The following is a 20,185-nucleotide window of genomic DNA, read 5'->3' as shown; positions in this document are numbered from 1 at the left end:
TTTTTAAGCAAATAAGTAAATGAACAAATAAAGCCCGAACTGTATTTGCTAATTATCCAGTAACGACACTGAAAAACGCACGCTGTAGAGTCTTAATTAAAGGGACGAGGAATCAAAAGCTTAGGAGTTTAAGAGGTAAAAAAAAACTAAGAAAATTCAGTGGAAGACTGCATTGTTTTCTAAAAAAAAAAAAAAAAAATGAATAAAAAAATAAAAAACCAGGTGCAATTGATGGAGGTTTAGTAGAGATTTTATTTGTTATCTTTGGTGTTTTGTAGCTTGTTTGTGATCCTGTGCATAGGCCTCACCGCTCAGTGAGAAAACTCGCAGCTTATTTGGACACCAGCTACGTAGCGACCTTCCAAACTCACTAATTACTGCGACTTTTTCTTTCAGGCTCTGAAATAAATAAATAAATAAATACAATCATTTAAAAAAAAAAGAAAAGAAAAGAAGAAAATGATCAGGGAAGCAGGGGTGCTGTACTGTCACAGATGCACAGGAGTTATTTTCATTCCTCCCCAAGGCGAGAGATGTGAAAGTCTGGCTTTTTAACAGTAACGTCTGTGCACTATGTAGTCGGGAGTTATGATTTAAAAAGTAGAAATAAATTGGCACTTGCCAATATTCACTGTCAAATCAAACCTAACACCATCAGTGATTCATCGAGTGTGAAAAAACAACGCCGCTGGCAGAAAAACACACACCGTGTTGTGCTCTACACGCTGCTACTGCAACCCAGAAGAAGGAAACGCTCAAGTTCAAACATCTGCACAGTTCAAACATCTGCACAGTTCATCAACGCATAATATTTTGCCTTGTTCCAGATATTAATGTATAATCAGAATGAGAAATCAGTGAGACAGTCCAGCTTATTACGTGAGGAATAAAACACATGTAATCAGTGATATGGTGACGTTTTCTGTAAGGAAGGGGTCTCCAGTGTCAAGACGTTGTTAGAGTCAGAGGTAAAAACTGTAACTTTAAGCTTTATGACATCTTCAGGACAGAGAAGTTTACGTTCTTGCGGTTTCTCTGTTTTTTGGTCTTCTTAACTGAGAGAGAGAGAGAGAGAGAGAGAGAGAGAGAGAGTGAGAGAGAAAGAGGCAGAGAGAAAAAAGAGAGAGAGAGAAAGAGAGAGAGAAAGAATGAGAGAGAAAGAGAGAGAGTGAGAAAGAAAGAAAGAAAGAGAGAGTGAGAGAGAGTGAGAGAGAAAGAGAGAAAGAGAGAGTGTGAGAGAGAGAGAAAGAAAGAGAGAGTGAGATATAAAGAGAAAGAAAGAGAGAGAGAGTGAGAGAGAGAGAGAAAGAAAGAGAGAGAAAGAGAGAGAGAGTGAGAGAGAAAGAGAGAAAGAAAGAGAGAGTGTGTGTGAGAGAGAGAGAGAGAGAGAGAGAGAGAGAGAGAAGAGGTAGGTGAGGGAACGACTGTTTACGGCTGCTATAGCATAAGCGAGAACAGGAACTGACTTGTTTCAGAAACCTGACATTAAATGTAACTATAAATGGATAAAACATACAACGCATCATTCATCGTCGGCAGATTGCTTTCGTAGACGGCATGCGATGAAGCAGTGCATTACTGTTACCATTTCCATGTGTTTTATTCCTCTTATACCACAGCAATATCCCAACGCTAACAATTTCATTCATCACTCATCACACTTTTTATCCATTTATAGTTACATCTAATTTCCATTTCTCCCTTACGTTAAAGTTAAGGCTTTACCTTTAACAAATTGTTAAAATTTTATTTTTATGACTATTGAATAATAATTTTAATTTATATATATACATATATTTTTGTTTGCCAAATTGGGTGATAAATGCAGACGTTCCTCTTTTTTTCTGCACTTTTAAAATCTCTCTCTCTCTCTCTCTCTCTCTCTCTCTCTCTCTGTCTGTCTGTCTGTCTGTCTGTGCACTTGAAGCACCCACTCTTACATGAGTCATAGAGATGAGGGCAAGGAGGCTGTAGGACTGATGAAGATGACCTTGGCAGCTCACCCTCACACACAATCACACACTCGCGCACACTCACACGCACACTCACAGGCACACACTTTAATCCCACTTGCTGGGAAATTGCCCCTGCCTGATTGCAGTTGCCGGTAGAAAGACCTTATTTTTTTGCGTTCTTGCTGGTGATGAGTTTGTGAATAAGGGACGTTAGACACAACACACAGCACGACTCCACACAGGGAGGCCATGATGTTTTTTTTGTCTGTAAAGAAACCACCAAGAACGACATTTTTATTCCGAGCTCTGATGGACTGATTTCACAATATGATAAATCTATACAGCACAATAACTATTTTCAGTGTCTGAGAACAACTTTTGGCGTTAAATTACATTTACGGTATTTGGCAGACGCACTCATCCAGAGCGACTTACATTTATCTCATTCATACATCTGAGCAATTGAGTTTGAAGGGCCTTGCTCAAGGGCCCAAAGACTGGCAGCTTGGCAGTGCTGGGGTTTATACTCACGACCTTCTGAACAGTAGACCAACATCTTAAGCACTGAACTACCGCTGTGCTGGTACAATGAAATACAACGAAATTGCAGAAATCTGATTTAATCAGTAAGAGGATTATTCTCAGCCTGTTGTGGTTCTGGAGTTCTCTAAAGTAGGTCACAGTGTTTAACAAACCAGGTATTATATCTGTATATAGTCACACATGTCTATTCACAAGTCTAATTACCCTTCATATTGTGTCACTGTGTGAAATTTTGGTCACCCTGTGCATTAAACACCATTTTATATTTACATACAACAACAGTTAAGGTGTATTCAGTTCACTGTGAAATACAGACTTGAGTCTGAGACTTAAACTTGAGCTGACTTGAGCTTATGAGACTTGGCAATAGTGTCCAAATTTCACGTCAACATTGAGACTTTGATGTACATGAGGACCACACTTGACGAGTTTATGAGACTTGGAATTTAAAGACTAAAGACTTGGACCTGAGACTTAGACTTAAACTTACGTGACTTGAAATTTAAACTTGAGACTTACATGGACTTCATAATTCAACTTGACTTGAGACTTGGCCCAAAAATTCAAGCTCAAGTGCAAGTTAAGCCTTTGACTTAGACTTCAGGACTCACCTTGATGTGAACTTATGAGACTTGGACTGGCAGTCTCAACTTTTACTTGAAAGATGACTTAATTCAACTTGAATTAAACTTGGGAGACTGGGGGAAAAAAGTCTCAAATCCAAGTCTTGACCAAGACTTGGACTTGAGACTTAGACTTGAGATGTAACTTGGACTTGAGGACTCAACTTATGAAACTAGAGACTCAATTTGGATTTGAACTTGCTGCTTGAACTTGAGTGGAACTTAGAAAACATAGCAATAAATGTCTCAAATCCAAATCTCAAGCTAAGATCCAAGTAAAGTATTCATCTTGGACTTAAGGACTAAACCTAACTTACGAGAGTTGGACTTGAGATTTGAACTTCAGGACTCAGATTCAACTTATAAGAGTTGGACTTGGAGCTTCAACTTGGAGTTGAGATTGAGACTTAGACTAAGACTCAACTTAGAACTTATAAAACAATGGCAATAAAAGTTTCAGGTCCAAGTCGCAAGCTCAAGTCCAAGTAAAGTCTTGAAATTTGACTTTGACTTGAGCTTATGACAGTTTGAATTATGACTTGACTTGAACTTGAGGATTCAACTTAAACTTATGAGACCAGGGCTTTAAAAATAAACTTGACAACTGAACTTGGACTTGAGCTTGAGACTTAAACTTGATACTTGACAACTCAACATTGGAGCCTGGGCAATAAAAGTCTCAAATACAAGTCTTAAGCTTAAGTCCAAGTACATTATCTGACCTGGACATGAACTTGGAAATGAGGCTTGGACTTGACTTAAACTTATGAGATAAGAATTTCAGGATTTGACTTGGACTTGAGCTTGAGACTGGGACTTGAATTGAGCTTATGAGCTTTGGATTGGAAATTGCTTCCTTGAAAGACCCTGAGACCCTGCTGAGGACTTCAGGCTTGAGTAGCAGTTGAGGTACTTTGGACTTGGACTTGAAGGTAAGCGACTTGACTACATTACTGAACAACAAATGTATTTTTAATGTTTTAAAAGTGAAATCTATCAGCGTATTTCGTCCCATTTTGCGACAGGACACGTACACACACGGCAGTGCTCAACATTTTACGGCGAACAAGAGAGCACAGCTGTGTCCCAAACCTCATACTTGCCTACTATAAGCCTGTAGTGGGGAAAAATACATGTATCTCGGCTACTATATAGATGGTAAGTACGCAGTTTGGGACGCAGCCCACGGCTTCAAGCAGTCTATTTACATGTACAGCATGACAAATAATTAACTGCACTTAAAGTGCTCGTAAAAAAAATGAAATAAAAACACCCAAAACTGTATACGGTACCATAACAAAGACGAACTGTATGTTGATACGTGAAATTCTGGAGGGACGTCGGAAGGCGTGGCACGGTGACGTAATGACTTGTGCCGTTAATCTAATTATGTTCTATAGCATGTAAAACGGGTACATGAAAGGAGTATTCTAAAAGCGACTCATGTAAACACCTTAATCACAATATTTTCTTATTCAGAATAAGGTCAATAATTAGATTACTGCTGTTCATGTAAACGTAGACAATGAATAAAAGAAAGCAGTTTGAGAAATAAACACTCGACTGTGGAATAAAGAGCCTCTAATCGACGAGTGCGAGATTGTGAACGAGTGAGAGACCTTACTCTAAGTACTCTAAGTGGCGATAATCACACCTCATGGCTGCAGAGAAGCACAGAGCCTCGTGACAAATTCGAGGTTTAATGAGGATGTCTCCGATTTGCAGACCAACTGGCGGCTCTTTGACCGTCTGCATACAGAATAGGCTAAAATGAGTGCATTCATCTAACACCAGTGGCAGCTCACCACTTTACGGCGGCCATGTTTTATTAAGTGCACATGCTCATGCTCATCCTGCTGCAGAATATTTTGTTGTTGCCTTTTATTGCCTTATTCAGGAAATGGATTGTAGGAGAGGGAAACGAGGGCGTGCATTTTTCATGACTAAAGCTGTTAAGTGATTCGTTTAGAAAACCCTGGAATTCATAATGCATTCTTTCAAACGAACAATGAACACGAATTCAACAGGGTCACAAATCAAGAACGTTTCGAGTGAGTCATCGTTTTGAATCATTCTGAATAAGAACGGTTCAGGACTTATATTCACGGGAGCCGGCCACGTGTGAGGAGGAGTTGGGATGATGCAAGACCAGGTTCTCTCCCTTTCTGTGCAAAGTGATGGCCATGATGATCTTTTTTATTTTAATTAAACATCTTAGTAACATTTCAACAAATTCATTTTCAAAAGCACACTTTAAAAACAAAGCAAAACATTTTGGTAAATCAATCATTGTGTTTCCTTTGTGAAGGAACACTTTGGTTATTTAAGCTTTGTTAGCTTCCTGAAGCAGATCTACTTGGAAACTTTTCTGAAAGGTACACCCGATGTAGTATGGTTCTACACAGAACCTTTAACAGTTCCCGCCTAGAATCAAACTGTTAAACCCTTAAGTGTTCTAGACTTGAGTTTTAATGGGTTCTTTAAGGGTTCTGGATATGATTGTGTGATTTTAGCTTTTCTAAAGAGGTTCTACTTGGTGCCTTCTCTGAATGAGAATACACTCTGCTCTAGAATACATAGAACTTTGAAGGTTCCCCATAACAACAAAACCATGGACATAATTTTGGATTTCTTTCAGCATTCAACTTATAAAAGGAAACATTCTCTTGTAGGGTTCTGCATAGAAAGTTCAAGGGTTCTACCACAGAAACAAACTGGGGAACCCTTCATTTTTTAAGACTACAGGGCAACACTATCAATAGAAATGGTTCTTTAAGGGGTCTTTGGATAGTTCTTAGCTTTCCAAAGTGGTTCTAAATGGAGTGCTGTCTCTGATAGGCTCATACACTCTGTTGTGGGGTTCCACATAGGGTTAGCCTTGGAAAACTTAGGGATTCTGGATTTTCCCAACATTCTTAAAAGTCTTTGGTTAGGTAAGGGTTCTTAGCTTCCGAAATAGTGCTACTTGTAGAGGGACACCATCTCTTTTAGCATTCTACCTAGAAAGTTCTCTTGTCTATAAGAGTCTACAGAACTACACTCTTAGAACACAATGGTTCATCCAGAGCCTTTAAACATACAAAGAACCTGTAGGTTAAAAGGTTCTAGCTTCTACAAAGAGACACCCAAAACCACAAAACCACAAGAAGGACAATACAAATAACCATTAAGGTGTTGGATTTTAACTATATTGGTTTCTCATGGGTTCTTTGGATGGCAAATGGTTCTTGCATTAAAATGACTTTTTGAAAGGGATATAATTTTTGGTGTAGGAATCTAACTACAACCTTCAAAGGTTGTCCATTGGCTTTTAAAAATGGTTCACCATGGAAGCTGTTGCAAACCACCACAGAGCGACATAGTGAAGCAGAACCGTATTTGCTTGACAATGAGAAATCAGACCCTTCCTGGTTCTACTCCACAGAGCCACAGTCTTTGGTTTCACAACACGGTAATGATCCGTAATGAGAGCCAAACAGTTCAAACGTGCCAAAGTGTTCGGCTGCTTCTCGAGGGATTTTCATCTGTCAGAGTTTCCCACCGGCTTCCTTCCTGAATGTGGACTAATACTCCATCTGCTCCATGTGGCCACTGTGTATCAATTAAAGTGTGACTCATACAAAAAAGATGCACACAACTCAGACAAACACAAGCCCCTGAGGTTCTGCGGCTTTTCTTTCGAAACTGAGCGTTTGTTCTGAGATGCAGGAAAAGACCTTGCGCTTTGAATGCACCCACAACGAAGTTGTTGAGTGCTTTAGAACTTGACCAACTGCCCTGTAATAAAACATTTATCAGTGTTGTCCTGTGGCCAAGGACTGAGATAGGAATCTGGGGTCATGTAGAATTTTAGTGTTCAAAAATTGCACGACATTTAGAAGGAAAAAAGAGAGTTCAGATATTGGTGTTAAAGCTAACTTTGTTGTCTAAAACTCAAGCTATAAATCGACTGTAGTGGTCAAATCATATGCAGACAGGGTCATCACAGGTATATCCATAACCATAATCATAAACAGTAACCCAAACTACACTGAATTCAAATCTATTTCTCAATCTCTTGTCTTCGGAGGAAGAGAGTAAAGCAAAGCAAGTGATCTTCTCCCATTTACTCCTCTTAAAAAGGAACCCAGCTCCACCACAGAACCAGAACCAGCAGCAATCCACTATATCTTCAGGAACCTTTCTCCAGTTAACAGTTCCTAAATTCTTACGTTTCTACAAAGGCAGGCCAAGCGTGACTCTGACTCACTGGCTTATTAGAGGCAGAGAGGATGAGGATCCTCTGGGTCCCCGGCCGGCTGATTAAACAGTGACAGCGGCCACTCTAAGTACGCTGTGCAACGTGGAGTTTAATTTATATGGTAATCTGCATTTAGCAGGCCAGCTACGGGCTTCTCTGGCGTAGCCAAATCCATCCACTATCTGCTATAAAGCTGTTCGTTTCCACTAACTGCCACAGTGGCTTCATGAACATGGGTGGAAAATGTACAGTATTAATTAACCCTTCAACAGGTAAGAGTGGAAAATGATTAGCAAAAAATGATGTCATGTCACTTTATATATCATTTGGACTTAAGTAAAACGTATCCAATGGAATTTTTGATATAAGTTGTACAAGTATAATGAGTCTTTATTGGTCACAGCACAGTGAAATTCTTTTCTTTGCATATCCCAGTATGCCAGGAAGATTGGGTCAGAGCACAGGGTCAGCCATGATACAGCACCCCTGGAGCAGAAAGGGTTAAGGGTCTTACTCAAGGGCCCAACAGTGGCAGCTTGGCAGCGCCAGGGCTTGAACCCTCAACCTTCTGATCAGTAACTCAGAGCCTTAACCGCTAAGCCCCCACTGCCCCAATGCATCTCCCAGGATACGTTACCCCTATTAAGGTACAAAAAAGTCAAAGTCATCCCTATTCCTGTATTTTATTTTGTGACCAATAACTTGGTCGCATAAGTATGCACACCCCTACACTTAATACTCTGTTGAAGCATGTTTTGATTTTATTACACCGCTCAATCTTTCTGGGTAAGAGTCTACCTGTATGGCACATCTTGACTTGGCAATATTTTCTCATGCTTTCTTATAAAAACCTTCTAGATCCATCAGATTGTGAGGGCGTGTCCTGTGCACAGCCCGCTTCAGGTCACCTCACAGATCTTTAGTTGGATTCAGGTCTGGGCTCAGGCTAGGTCATTCAAATACATTGATCTTCTTTTGGTGAAGCCGTTGCTTTGTTGATTTGGACATGTGCTTTGGGTAGTCGTCGTGCTGAAAGTTGAAATTGCTTTTCATCTTGTGTTCTGCACTAAAACCGACTGGTATTTGTAGCTATTCATGATTCGATCCAGCTTGATAAAAGCCCCAGTTCTGCCTGAAGAAAACCAGCCCTAAAGCATGATGCTGCCACCACCATGCTTCACCATGGGGATGGTGTTCTTTTGGTGATGTGCAATTATTCTAGCTTTTGGAATTGCTTTCATCAGACCATAACACATTTTGTCACATGGTTTGGGGTAATTTAGTTGAGTTTAGATTGAGCTTTTTTATGATAAAGTGTTTCCATCTAGCCTCCCTACCTCATAGCCCAGACGTGAAGAATATTAGAGACTGTTGTCACGTACGGAGAGTAATCAGTACTTTGTCAGAAATTCCTGCAGCTCCTTTAATGTTGCCGTAGATCTCTTGGCTTACTCCCTGGTAAGTTTTTGTCTTGTCCTTTCATAAATTTTGGAGTGACGTCCTGTTCTCGGTGATGTCGCTGTGGTGCTCCAATTTTTCTACTTGTTGATGATGGTCTTCACTGTGTTCCATGGCACACTGAATGTTCTGTAATGTTCTTGCACCCCTCTCCTGATTGATATCTATTGACAGTGAGACCCTGTACAGGCTTTGTAAGCTCTCTGGGGTGGCCGTGGCTCAGGTGGTAGAACAGGTTGTGCACTAATCGTAGGGTTGGTGGTTTGATTCCTGGCCCACATGTCTCCACATGCCGAAGTGTCCTTGGGCAAGACACTGAACCCCAAGTTGCCCCAGATAGCAGGCTAGCGCCTCCTTCAATATGGCAATGCATCTCAGGGGACATGCACACTTCAAAATGTGCTCAAGAACAACTTGATATGACTTTTTGGAGTTCTTCTTTAGCACCTTAAGACAACGTTCACAATTAATATTAGCAGATTTTTGAGAAAAACTCTTTCTCATGCCCTCTATAAGAAACTAAAGAGTATGTATCTCATGGTGCACATTGCCTGTTTAAGGGTTAAATGTGTCATTTGATGAAGTTCTCCTATTCTGTATGTGAAAGAATGCCACACTATAGCGAGCAAAAGGTTGATACTAAAAGGATGATAATATACTGATCAGGTCAGCCTTCATTAAGGGTTATGGCTAGTTAAATTCTTTCATAAGTTCTACATGGAATACTCTTTGATAGGAAAATCTCTTCTGTAGGATTCTGTATAGAACCTTTAAGATGGACAAACTGAAGAACGCTCTAGTACTCATAGTCTGTAGATCCGTTTTACTGCATTGATGACGTATCCCATGACTCCAGTAATAACAATAACTCCCAACATTCTTTGCTGTAAACTCAACCAGACCTGTGACCTACAAGGAGAAGGTTTCACCCTGACAAGCCACACGGTGAGAGAAGATCAATAATCTCATCATACTCCATCCCTCTGTCTTCCATGGAGTGAGAACCAGAAGCACGAGAGGAGCGAACTAACCCAAGACAGGATGGATATTTCCGAAGCACTTTTGCTAAACACTTTCAGTCCATTGGTGGATGAATTATGCAGTTATGGAGTTAATTTACCCTCAAGTGGGAGACCCAGACTTGTTGGACATGTGTCATTAGACAAGCGAGTTTAGAGATTATTAAAAGACAATGTCACGTCTAAGTCTGAATAAGGATACTCGGCATGTTTTGAAGAGGATGTGGTCGATTAAAGTAAGATTTTCAGATCATTTTAGGGTAAAAGCAACTGATATCTCACACAAGTCTCACAAAACAAGACCGCAATACCTGATGCTCCACATTATGCTTTATCCACACACATATCCTGAAGATATGTACTTCCCAAAAACATGCTCAATGTCTCACCCGTCCTTCAGTGGATAATAATCTCACATGGATACTGTAGATTTGTATCTAAGAACTGATATTGTAATCATAAAGAATTTTCTGTGGTCAATGCTGGACTTTTATGGCCAATTCAATCCAGACATGAGCATGACTGATGCATGAACTCCATAGAAATCCATTGAAATAGCAGAAAGTTTGTACGGCACGATACTCATTTTTACAGCAACACGGACAAACAAAATAAACACAAATATACCAGTTCTTCACTGTCCGGTTTTGTGCTGTAGTTACAGCTGGCTGATCAGTACAGTGTTAGTAAAGCAAATGAGACATAGCAATGCAAAGAGTTCAATTTGCTTGGCTGAGAAGGGGCGGGGAGGGGGTGTGGTTGTTGGCAGGGCTGCTGAGAGCTCTCAAACTAGGCCCATTTCATTCATTATTAAACGTTAAACAGTGAGTATCTCTCTAAAAGATAAGATATCAAAGCGTCTACCAAGTAGGATAACATTCACAAAGTCATTTTATATCAGATTTTCACCTTGATGTTTCCCTCACCAGAATAGACTTCACCAAAGATCAGGACTAAGTTGAAGACCATAGACCATGTCTTACCTGTAACCAGCTCCCGGATGTCCACGTCCGAGGTTTTCCTCAGCAGACGCACCAGAGCTGGGATTCCTCCGCAGTTCTTCAGGGCAATCTTGTTGTCATCGTTAGCTTTCCCATAGACGAGGTTCCTCAGAGCTCCGCAGGCGCTCCGGTGCACTTCCGCCATCCGATGATCCAGCAGGTCCACCAGCAACGGGATACCACCCTGCCTCCGGATCTGAAGGACAGAGAGAACGTCATATCGCTACTGATACCCCATACAAGGTTCTTCTCATTCCTGGTGGTTACGTAATGGTGTTTAACAGTCAGTTCTAGTGGTTTTAGATGTCAAATGTCTCTTATTTGAGTTTGCAGTAGTTTAATTGTTAATCTATTAAGATTACGTTCATATTGAATATATTCTGGATGTGAAACTGAATCGAAAAAAGATTGGAGTCTTGAAAACATTTATTTAAAAAATCGTAAAGACCAATGTTTTTAACAACAACAACAACAACTTGAGTTCAGCTAGATAAGAAATTACAAACGGAAAAGTGTATTTCAATGCTGTCAATAGTACAGATTCTAAATCTTTTACGTTTAAACATTATTATTATTATTATTATTATTATTATTATTATTATTATTATTATTATTATTTTTAACAGTAAAAGTGGTCCAGTCAGTTACTGCCATGTTCAAAAAAATGAATGTAATTTTTCAATGATTATGTGAATAATAAACAAAAAGAATAAACAATATATATACATTTTTTTCCCTGTGTTTGTGTTTCATTTTTTTTTTTTTTATTAAATGAAATAATATTTACTGATACAGACTTTGAAATGATGGAAATAAGGAAAATCAAGTGGGAATGAAACATTATTTACATTGATATTTTTATATTATTTTTATATATATATATATATATATATATATATATATATATATATATATATATATATATATATATAAAAATGGAAAAGTTTTAATGAAGATTTATGTATCTGCCTATAATTGAAATAACAAAATTTATAATATAAATAAATCTCAAATAAAAATTCCAAACTCACTTCTTTTTTTTTTGCAGCTACACAATTATTTGAAATTTATTTATTGAAATTCAAAATTAAATGAATAAATAGATAGATAAATACAATTATGAATTAAAAAGTATATCCCAGAGCTCATAGTCCATCAGGATTTTCATTCCAATGACAAATCAAAGCAAACGTTATATATAGAAGAAACATTTTAATAACCAGAAGCATTTCCTCAAACCCAGTCATGAACCTGAAAGCATCAGGGATCAGCTTCTGAATCATCCTTGTGAGAACAAACAGCGTGACTAAGTCTCAGTCAACAGCGTCTTTGTGTTCTGCATCAATCAATTAAAGCAAGCCAAGTTCATTAAAAAGGCGGCTACAGAGTGCCAAGTGTGCCTGAGAGAACGCCGCTCGAAATCACAATGACTGACACCTAACTCCTACTTTCTCGCTTATTTACTCTCTTCAGGCCTCCGCAGCTTCCTGAAACGAGCGGATAAACAAGTCCGACATGTTCTATAATTCTCACAGCACTTCAGAGTTCCTCTTCTCGCTTACGTTAATATACGTCAAGAGCACTCGGCATATACTTACAGGAGTTAAAGCAAGGCGTTTGAGTGGAATGAAGGCATACATGCGTTTAAGTGGAGCTTCTGGAAGAGGTGGTCTTAAAGAAAGTGGAAATTAGTGATCTAATGAGGTTTGATGATGTTTTGTAGTTTTGAAGGCCACATAATGAAGCATCACCTGCTTCATCATGAGAGCAATAATCATAAATAAAAAAAGAGATTCAAAAAATCTCCAATATTTGACATAATAGAAAGGTAGAACTCTATTAGAAACCCAGGATTGTTAAACATACGAAGAACCCTGGAGGAACCATGTTTTTAAGTGTGTAGATGAAGGTGATGAAGTTGACTTGGATGAGCCAGTACCAGTCATTCCGTCTGGTCATTCCCCAGTCGGGTCATTCCCCATGCAGTTCAGGCTGCAGCGCGCTAACTGCGTAGACGACTTTGTGAGGGTTCCGTGATGATGAAATCATATTTCATGACCTTACAAGCTTGCACAGTTGCATGGTTTTGTATCGGCTGTTGTGTACGGATACGTTTCATCATCATGTCTGCAAAACGTTGGCAGAAAAATAAACCAATTTTACGCTGGTCGGGGTGGTGGTGATTCCAGAGCCAATCCCGGAGAACCCGGAGGAAACCCACGCAGACACGAGGAACATGTAAAACTCCACACAGACAGGACCTCAAGCTCAAGATCCAGGAGTCCAAGAGAATAACATTATTTTCACAGCAGAATTGTGAGTAAAAACCTTGTCTCCATAGTGATGAATGTTTTCTCTATCTATGCTACAGCATTCTGAGGATTTATTTAAAAAGAAAAAAAATCCAATCTATCCCTAGTTGAGGCCATTCTGAGCTTTAAAAGTAATCTGATTTCTTCCAATTAGCATGCATCAAGAGACAAAGGGTCGTCTAGAACTCGGCCACTCACTGAGAGCGCCACTTCGGAGAGGAGAAAAGTTCGCTTTTGTGCACGGTGTAACAAAAGGATGAAAGTGTCAGTGGCACGACGGACGATCTCCAACTGCTCTGGCGCAACAGATGAATTAGATTGGAACAGAGAATAAAAGTCAAGCTAAAGCAGTCTGATTGCAAGAGTGGAAACAAGTCTGATTACGGCATGTTCCGCTGAGAACACGGGTCAGCCACTGGCAGCCATTTTGTTTTGGTGAATATTTTGTTCCACCTCAATGCAGCCAGTTCATGAAATAAATGTAATAAAGGTTAGCGAGTGCATGGTCTGGATGAATCACAGACTCCAAGATGTTCAATTAGAGACACAGAAGTTTTTCCGGCTCGGTTCGGAGTTACAGATCACACACACACACACACACACACACACACACACACACACACACACACACACAAAAGGAAATCGATGGATTAGATTTCCTGCCAAAAAACGGCTGATGAAGCTGAACTTAAGCCAGACAGAGATAAAGTGGGGGAGGTGGAAAGTAAGGGAAATAAGGACCCCCTTTAGAAATAGCGCTCGGCTGCAGGCTCAGGAATGTTTCTTCTGTTTCTGACCAGGTAGCTGATAATAAAGGTCATACGCATCGACACCAGTGTCATATAGTCCATATTTTGATACGATTGTGTATTTTATACTTGCCATATACATTATGTGGGTACATTATGTAGGCTCGACTCTTCATCCGTCTCCTTCGGATTATTATGCAAGCAGTATTTTACCGGAGACATTTAAAGATTTGAAGAAAAAAAAAAACCCCACAAACGTCACCATATCGATGATTACACGCAAGAATTCCACAGAGCTGTGGTATAAATCAGGTGGCCGTACAAACTAACCAAGGAGGCACTAGGACCCTGAGGTCACAGTGTACCCCGGCGGGTATCATATAACAGGCCAGATCTGGAGAACGACATTTCCACGCTGCCTCTGAACGGGTCTCGACAGACCGATGCAGCACCGTGTCATTTTTCACCATCCGTTGTGCATAATGTGAACGAGCCTGTGTAAGTGTGCATTCTGGGAAATGAATGGCAGTCGTGAAATAACCTGTCCAGAGCTCCACAACCATCTGCTGTGCCGCTGTCACATGTAATTAACTCTTCTATTCCACCACCTGGCCACACACACACACACACACACACACACACACACCACGCAATGACATGCTACAGCTGGTGCAAATGTATTGACTCCATGTATTAACACATTTATATATTTATATTGATATTATTAGTGTTTCTTCTACTATCTTATTCTCTGTAAGCGAGCTGTGAACACACCGAACGCAGGGACATCGCACAGACCCCAGAATTCACACTGCACTAATAACCAAATAATTCTTCACTCAGTTCATTTCACTTTAAAGCGCTTATCAGTTTATTTCATCGAGAAAAATAATCTACGATAAAATCTACTATTCCTATTAAGAAACTACAACCATAAATAAATAAATAAATAAATAAATAAACAAACAAACAGTAATGAAATTGTACTGTAGAGACGGCTTATCGTCTTGGTAAATGCACTATTGCGTCCCATTGCGACCATTTCACTTTACGTGTGATTGAAGCTACATTAAAGTAAATAAACACCGCCAATGCATGGATGATAAAGCAGCAGTCTATAGACTCTGGCTTCATCTTATTAATATGTCTAATATAGTTAGAATTTGGTTGGACATAAAACAGCGTTCCCCCCCTTCGTTCATCTAGGTGCTATTTTCACCACCAGATATAACCCAGTGGGCGTGGTTTTTAAAAATACACCGCTGAATTTGGTCCAAAATTGTGCTAATCTTACCTACTACAAAGTTTGGAACGGCTAGCCTGAGGCCCTAAATAAAGAGAAGAATTTTCAATGAATAATATTTTATCTATAAATACAAAGCCCTGGTTGTCATCTGTCAGGTTACATCACATGACCTTGGCTCTCTCGCTTTCATTTGGACTCGAGTTTTGACACGATCTCAGCAAGTCCTGGCAGTCTTGAGTACCGATGCATTCAACGCCACTGCAGTGTCACATTCACCCATTCTACACTCTAAAATGAAACTTTCACCTCACACTTTGATGTTTACTGCCCCTCCCCCTCGTTTGATGGACAACTAAGTCCTCCTAATGTTAAGGGAGATTATAATGTATACTGTATGGCCAAAAGATTGTGGAAAAGTTTGTTGTTTCTAAACAGGAACCTTTCCTGAGGGGCAAACACATCCACACACACAGAATGCACACAGAAACATAAAGAACCATTTTTTAAAGAACCATTTTTTTTTTTAAGAATGTTGTGGTGGTGACCAGAAGGTCATGGATGAGAATGTTTAGATCTCACTAAACTGTTTTTGTATTATTTTAATTACATTAAAAAAAAAAACAACTGCTCAGGTTGTGGTGAAACATCGCCACCTTCAAGACTCATGACATCACCGGTTCTTGGTTCCAGACCAGCAGAATCTTGGTGCTGGAACCAAGCATTTTGTATGGAACGGATCCAGATTAAGGACCAGCAAATTATCAGTAGAAAATGCTTTCTTTAGGGTTCTTTGGGTGGTTTAATGGTTTAAATATCTAAATAGGTCCGATCTGGAACCTTTTCCCAGGGAAAAGGGAAACACTCTCCGAATCTACACACAACCATTTAAAAATTTTTTTTAAATAAAACAGACTTTATTTTTTTAATTTTAAATAATGTACATTCAATTCAATTCAATTCAATTTTATTTGTATAGCGCTTTTTACAATAGACATTGTCTCAAAGCAGTTGTGGATGTACATGTTGTGGAGAAGGTCACGGATTGGATTGTCATGACTGGGCTAGACATCTGACTGTCTGGTCCGATTAGCACTTCTGAAACGTTCTAGGATTTGGATTTTGTAAGTCACTTCGAATAAAAGCAAAAATGTTTGAAAGCGCATTTAATGAATGCTTGTTGTTTTTCAGAGCTAACCTTCATTAATAAAACATTCACAATCCATTCAAGCGTTTCATGCAGAAAGGTTCATTTCTGCATCTTGTAAAATTGCTACACAAATCAGAGCAAACAGAATTTTGGCAACTTAATGAATACGACAGCACAGAGGAACGACGCGAGCGGTGCTCATCGGAAACTAAATGAATTTTTAGCTCACTGTTTTTTTCATTAAACAACATTCAGAGGTTTGTCTGCTGTTCTCTCTGGCTCTTTTTTTTTTTTTAACTTCCTTTGAATTTATTCCCCATAATTTAATTTCCATCAGCCTCCTTTAAGCCTCTGAGACACAATTACTGAGCTGCTTCATGTGGAATGGATGTCAATACATCGTTATTTCTTTTTATTATTTGTCTGGCTATACAGAAAAAAAACCCAAAACCCCTCCTCTTTAAAATTACGAAAACTTACGGCTGGGAAATCCAGCCGTGGAGATACTGCATCAGATTTCAATAAAGGGCTGAATTATCTTGCTGATGACTTGTGTAAGAATTCATTTTGTAGAACAAAGGAGGTCAATACGGCGAACGAAGAGTTCCCACAGGAGTTCAAGAGCTCGTGTAATGTATAAAAAGCTTCATGTCAAAGGCTTTCCAAAACATATTTGAATTAACACTGCTAAAAGAACATTAAGAAATTGTAAAAGCTGATTTACACTGAGCCTAATATTTTTATCCAAAGAACGGCTTGGTGCACTCATGTACACACCTTGGCCCTCATTTATTAAACATTTATGAGTTTAAAAACTGCCAAAAATATCTGCACTGACTTACTAACAGGGTTTCTGGAATATTGTGAAAAAAAACCCACAAAATTTTTGCATGTATATCTTAATGAATATGTCATTTTGGGGTCTTTTTACCTAAGAGAGGCAAAATAGAGGGCGGAGTCAATGCAAATAGATTAAATTAGCACCTGAAGTATGATTTAATACAACTGGAGGGTAGGTAGGAATTTTGCCGAAACTTGTTTCCACCATTTGAAGACAAAGTCTCAATATTTTATATATATATATATATATATATATATATATATATATATATATATATATATATATATATATATATATATATAATTTTTTTTTTACAAGTTTTACATCAGTAGTTGAAACAAGCATTTAACATTTCACATATTTTATCATCAGAATACACAGTGAAGTCTTTATTTATTTATGTTTAGATTGTATTTAAAAACATTTTTAGAAGCATCTCTTGACCTCTTGATCATCTGTCTATTTATGTATACTGTGAAGCATGGTGGTGGTAGTGTCATATTGTGGGAATGCTGAGACTGGGAAACTGGTCATAGTTGAAGGAGAGACAAATACAGGGTGATCCTAGAAGAAAACCTGGTCCAGTCTGCAAGAAACTTGAGACTGGGGCGGAGCTTCACCTTCCAACAGGACAACAACCTTAAACGTACTGCTACATTCGTATACTGGAGGAATTCAAAACCAAGAATCTGAATGTATTAGAGTTGAAGCCCAGACCTCAATCTGATTGAGAATCTGTGTCACTAACAACGGTCTTCGTCCAAACGTACAGATTTTTAAGCGGTTTTGCCAAGAAAAATGGGCAAAAATATTATAGTCCAGATGTGCAAAGCTAATAGAGACATATCCCAGACGACTTGCAGCTGTACGTGATGGTTCGACCAAGTATTGACCCAAGGGAGTGAATACTAATGCAATACCACAACAAAAACAGATGGCAGCATCCTCATCTCAATGCAATCTATCTACAATGCATTTATTTGAACAGACAACGATAAAACTTTCACATCTCACACCGTGCTGTTTACTGCCCCGCCCCTTTGTTTGATGGACTGCTGTTCTGGAAGACTATAAAAGTTCAAGGCTTTCCAAATTCTTTTCTTTCGCTCAGCTCTCTCACGAAGTATAATGAGCCATTTAATGTTTTCTGTGTGAAAAGAAAGAAGCTTTTGTCCGGACTTGTAGAATTGTCGCTTACCTCAGCTTTAATCTTGTTGTCCCCGAAACACAGGTGCTGCAGGTATGCGGCAGCATTGGATTGAACTGAGGGGAACTGATGCTGCAACATCTGGATGACTTCAGGCAGTTCAGGATCTCGCCAACCAAATTCCCTACAGACACAGAGAAAGACATTTAATAGGTCTCAAATTGTCTTTTATTACTTCCACAACTCATTATAGTCACCCTAAATGGATGGTGCTTTCATTATATATTACAAAATTGAAACATATATTGATGTGTTTTCCATTTACCCCGGAAAGCCATAAAAAATACATGCTTACAATAACCCACCGCTCAGGCTATAAACATGTAAACGCTACCAAAAGGCGTAAATAAGTCATAAATAAACTAGTATTCAAGAAAACACAATCACTCTATCCAAAAATAAGGAAAAGTAACAAAACTAAAAGAATAAACATTAAAAGACATTTAAGCTAATATTGGTAGAGTTCTGTTTATTAGCATCACTGATTATAATTATTATTCTATAATTAATATGTAGATTATTATATACAGATGGTCTGGAACTGAGATGAGACAGTTACAGAATAAATGAGAGAAAAGTACAGGTTGAGGTTCCCTCATAAAACGGTTCCCCATCGCAAATCGATGCATCTAAATAAATCTTATCGGTTAGAGATAAACATCTGAGAGCTATTGAGCGAACCTGGAGTTAAACACAGAATGTCCGGGGACTTAAAGCCCATATAGACAGATTCTCCGGAGCAGATAAAGATCAGCCAGCTCTTAAAGTCGAGGATCTGACTCTGACAACCCAGCGCCGATCATGCTGAATGAAAACAATCTGAAAAAGATAAGATAAGGTCTGTGGCTTCTTGGTTAATTAAAGCAGGGATGGAGCAAGGCTCGGAAATTGAATGCCAATCATGATCATGCTAACACGGCATCTGTACACCCTGAGGGTGGGGGTAATGCTGGTTGTGGGTTCAACAAGCGCTGCTGTGCTAAATGTTGTAAAATAGTCCAGTGACACACTAACATGACAGAACCGGGACAGCTGGAGAACCAGGGCAGCGTGTATGATTCTGTCCTGTTTACAGAACAAACCGTACAGCGATGCGGCTACAGTGCGGAACGCAAGCCGTACATTCCATAACATACATAAGAAGGTTATAAGGAAACGTTGCAAAACTAGTTTTTCGCTGTTTTAAAAACACATCTGCTATATAATACTTTTCCTCACAATGAGACTCATTTATCTATTTATTTGTAAATATTTAGGCAAAGCTCATAGAGAGCTGAAAATGACAAAATCACAAGTAAACAGTGAAAAAGTGCCTCGGCTATCATAGACACACACCAGCTCTTCATTTATATCAGACACACACTAACTCTTCATCTAACATAGACACACACCAACTCTTCATTTACCATAGACACACACTAACTCTTCATTTATATCAGACACACACTAACTCTTCATCTAACATAGACACACACCAACTCTTCATTTACCATAGACACACACTAACTCTTCATTTATATCAGACACACACTAACTCTTCATCTAACATAGACACACACCAGCTCTTCATTTATATCAGACACACACTAACTCTTCATCTAACATAGACACACACCAACTCTTCATTTACCATAGACACACACTAACTCTTCATTTATATCAGACACACACTAACTCTTCATCTAACATAGACACACACCAGCTCTTCATTTATATCAGACACACACTAACTCTTCATCTAACATAGACACACACCAACTCTTCATTTATATCAGACACACACTAACTCTTCATCTAACATAGACACACACCAACTCTTCATTTACCATAGACACACACTAACT

At 39.0% G+C, this 20,185-nt stretch overlaps 1 protein-coding gene across 1 annotated transcript in view; it reads right to left on the bottom strand.

Annotated features, from left to right (window-relative positions):
- The window catches only part of ctnnd2a (catenin (cadherin-associated protein), delta 2a), a 233,462-nt gene that overhangs the window by 59,754 nt on the left and 153,523 nt on the right, over positions 1-20,185 (bottom strand). The window contains exons 9-10 of the mRNA XM_053611859.1: positions 18,333-18,465; positions 10,822-11,035 (exon numbers count right to left, since the gene is read on the bottom strand). Of these exons, the coding sequence (XP_053467834.1) occupies positions 10,822-11,035; positions 18,333-18,465 (347 nt within the window). The remainder of the gene's footprint in view (positions 1-10,821; positions 11,036-18,332; positions 18,466-20,185) is intronic.

This window comes from Ictalurus furcatus, chromosome 23 (genome assembly GCF_023375685.1).
Source record: "Ictalurus furcatus strain D&B chromosome 23, Billie_1.0, whole genome shotgun sequence".
Classification (NCBI taxonomy): domain Eukaryota; kingdom Metazoa; phylum Chordata; class Actinopteri; order Siluriformes; family Ictaluridae; genus Ictalurus; species Ictalurus furcatus.
This window is presented reverse-complemented; position numbering and strand designations above follow the sequence as displayed.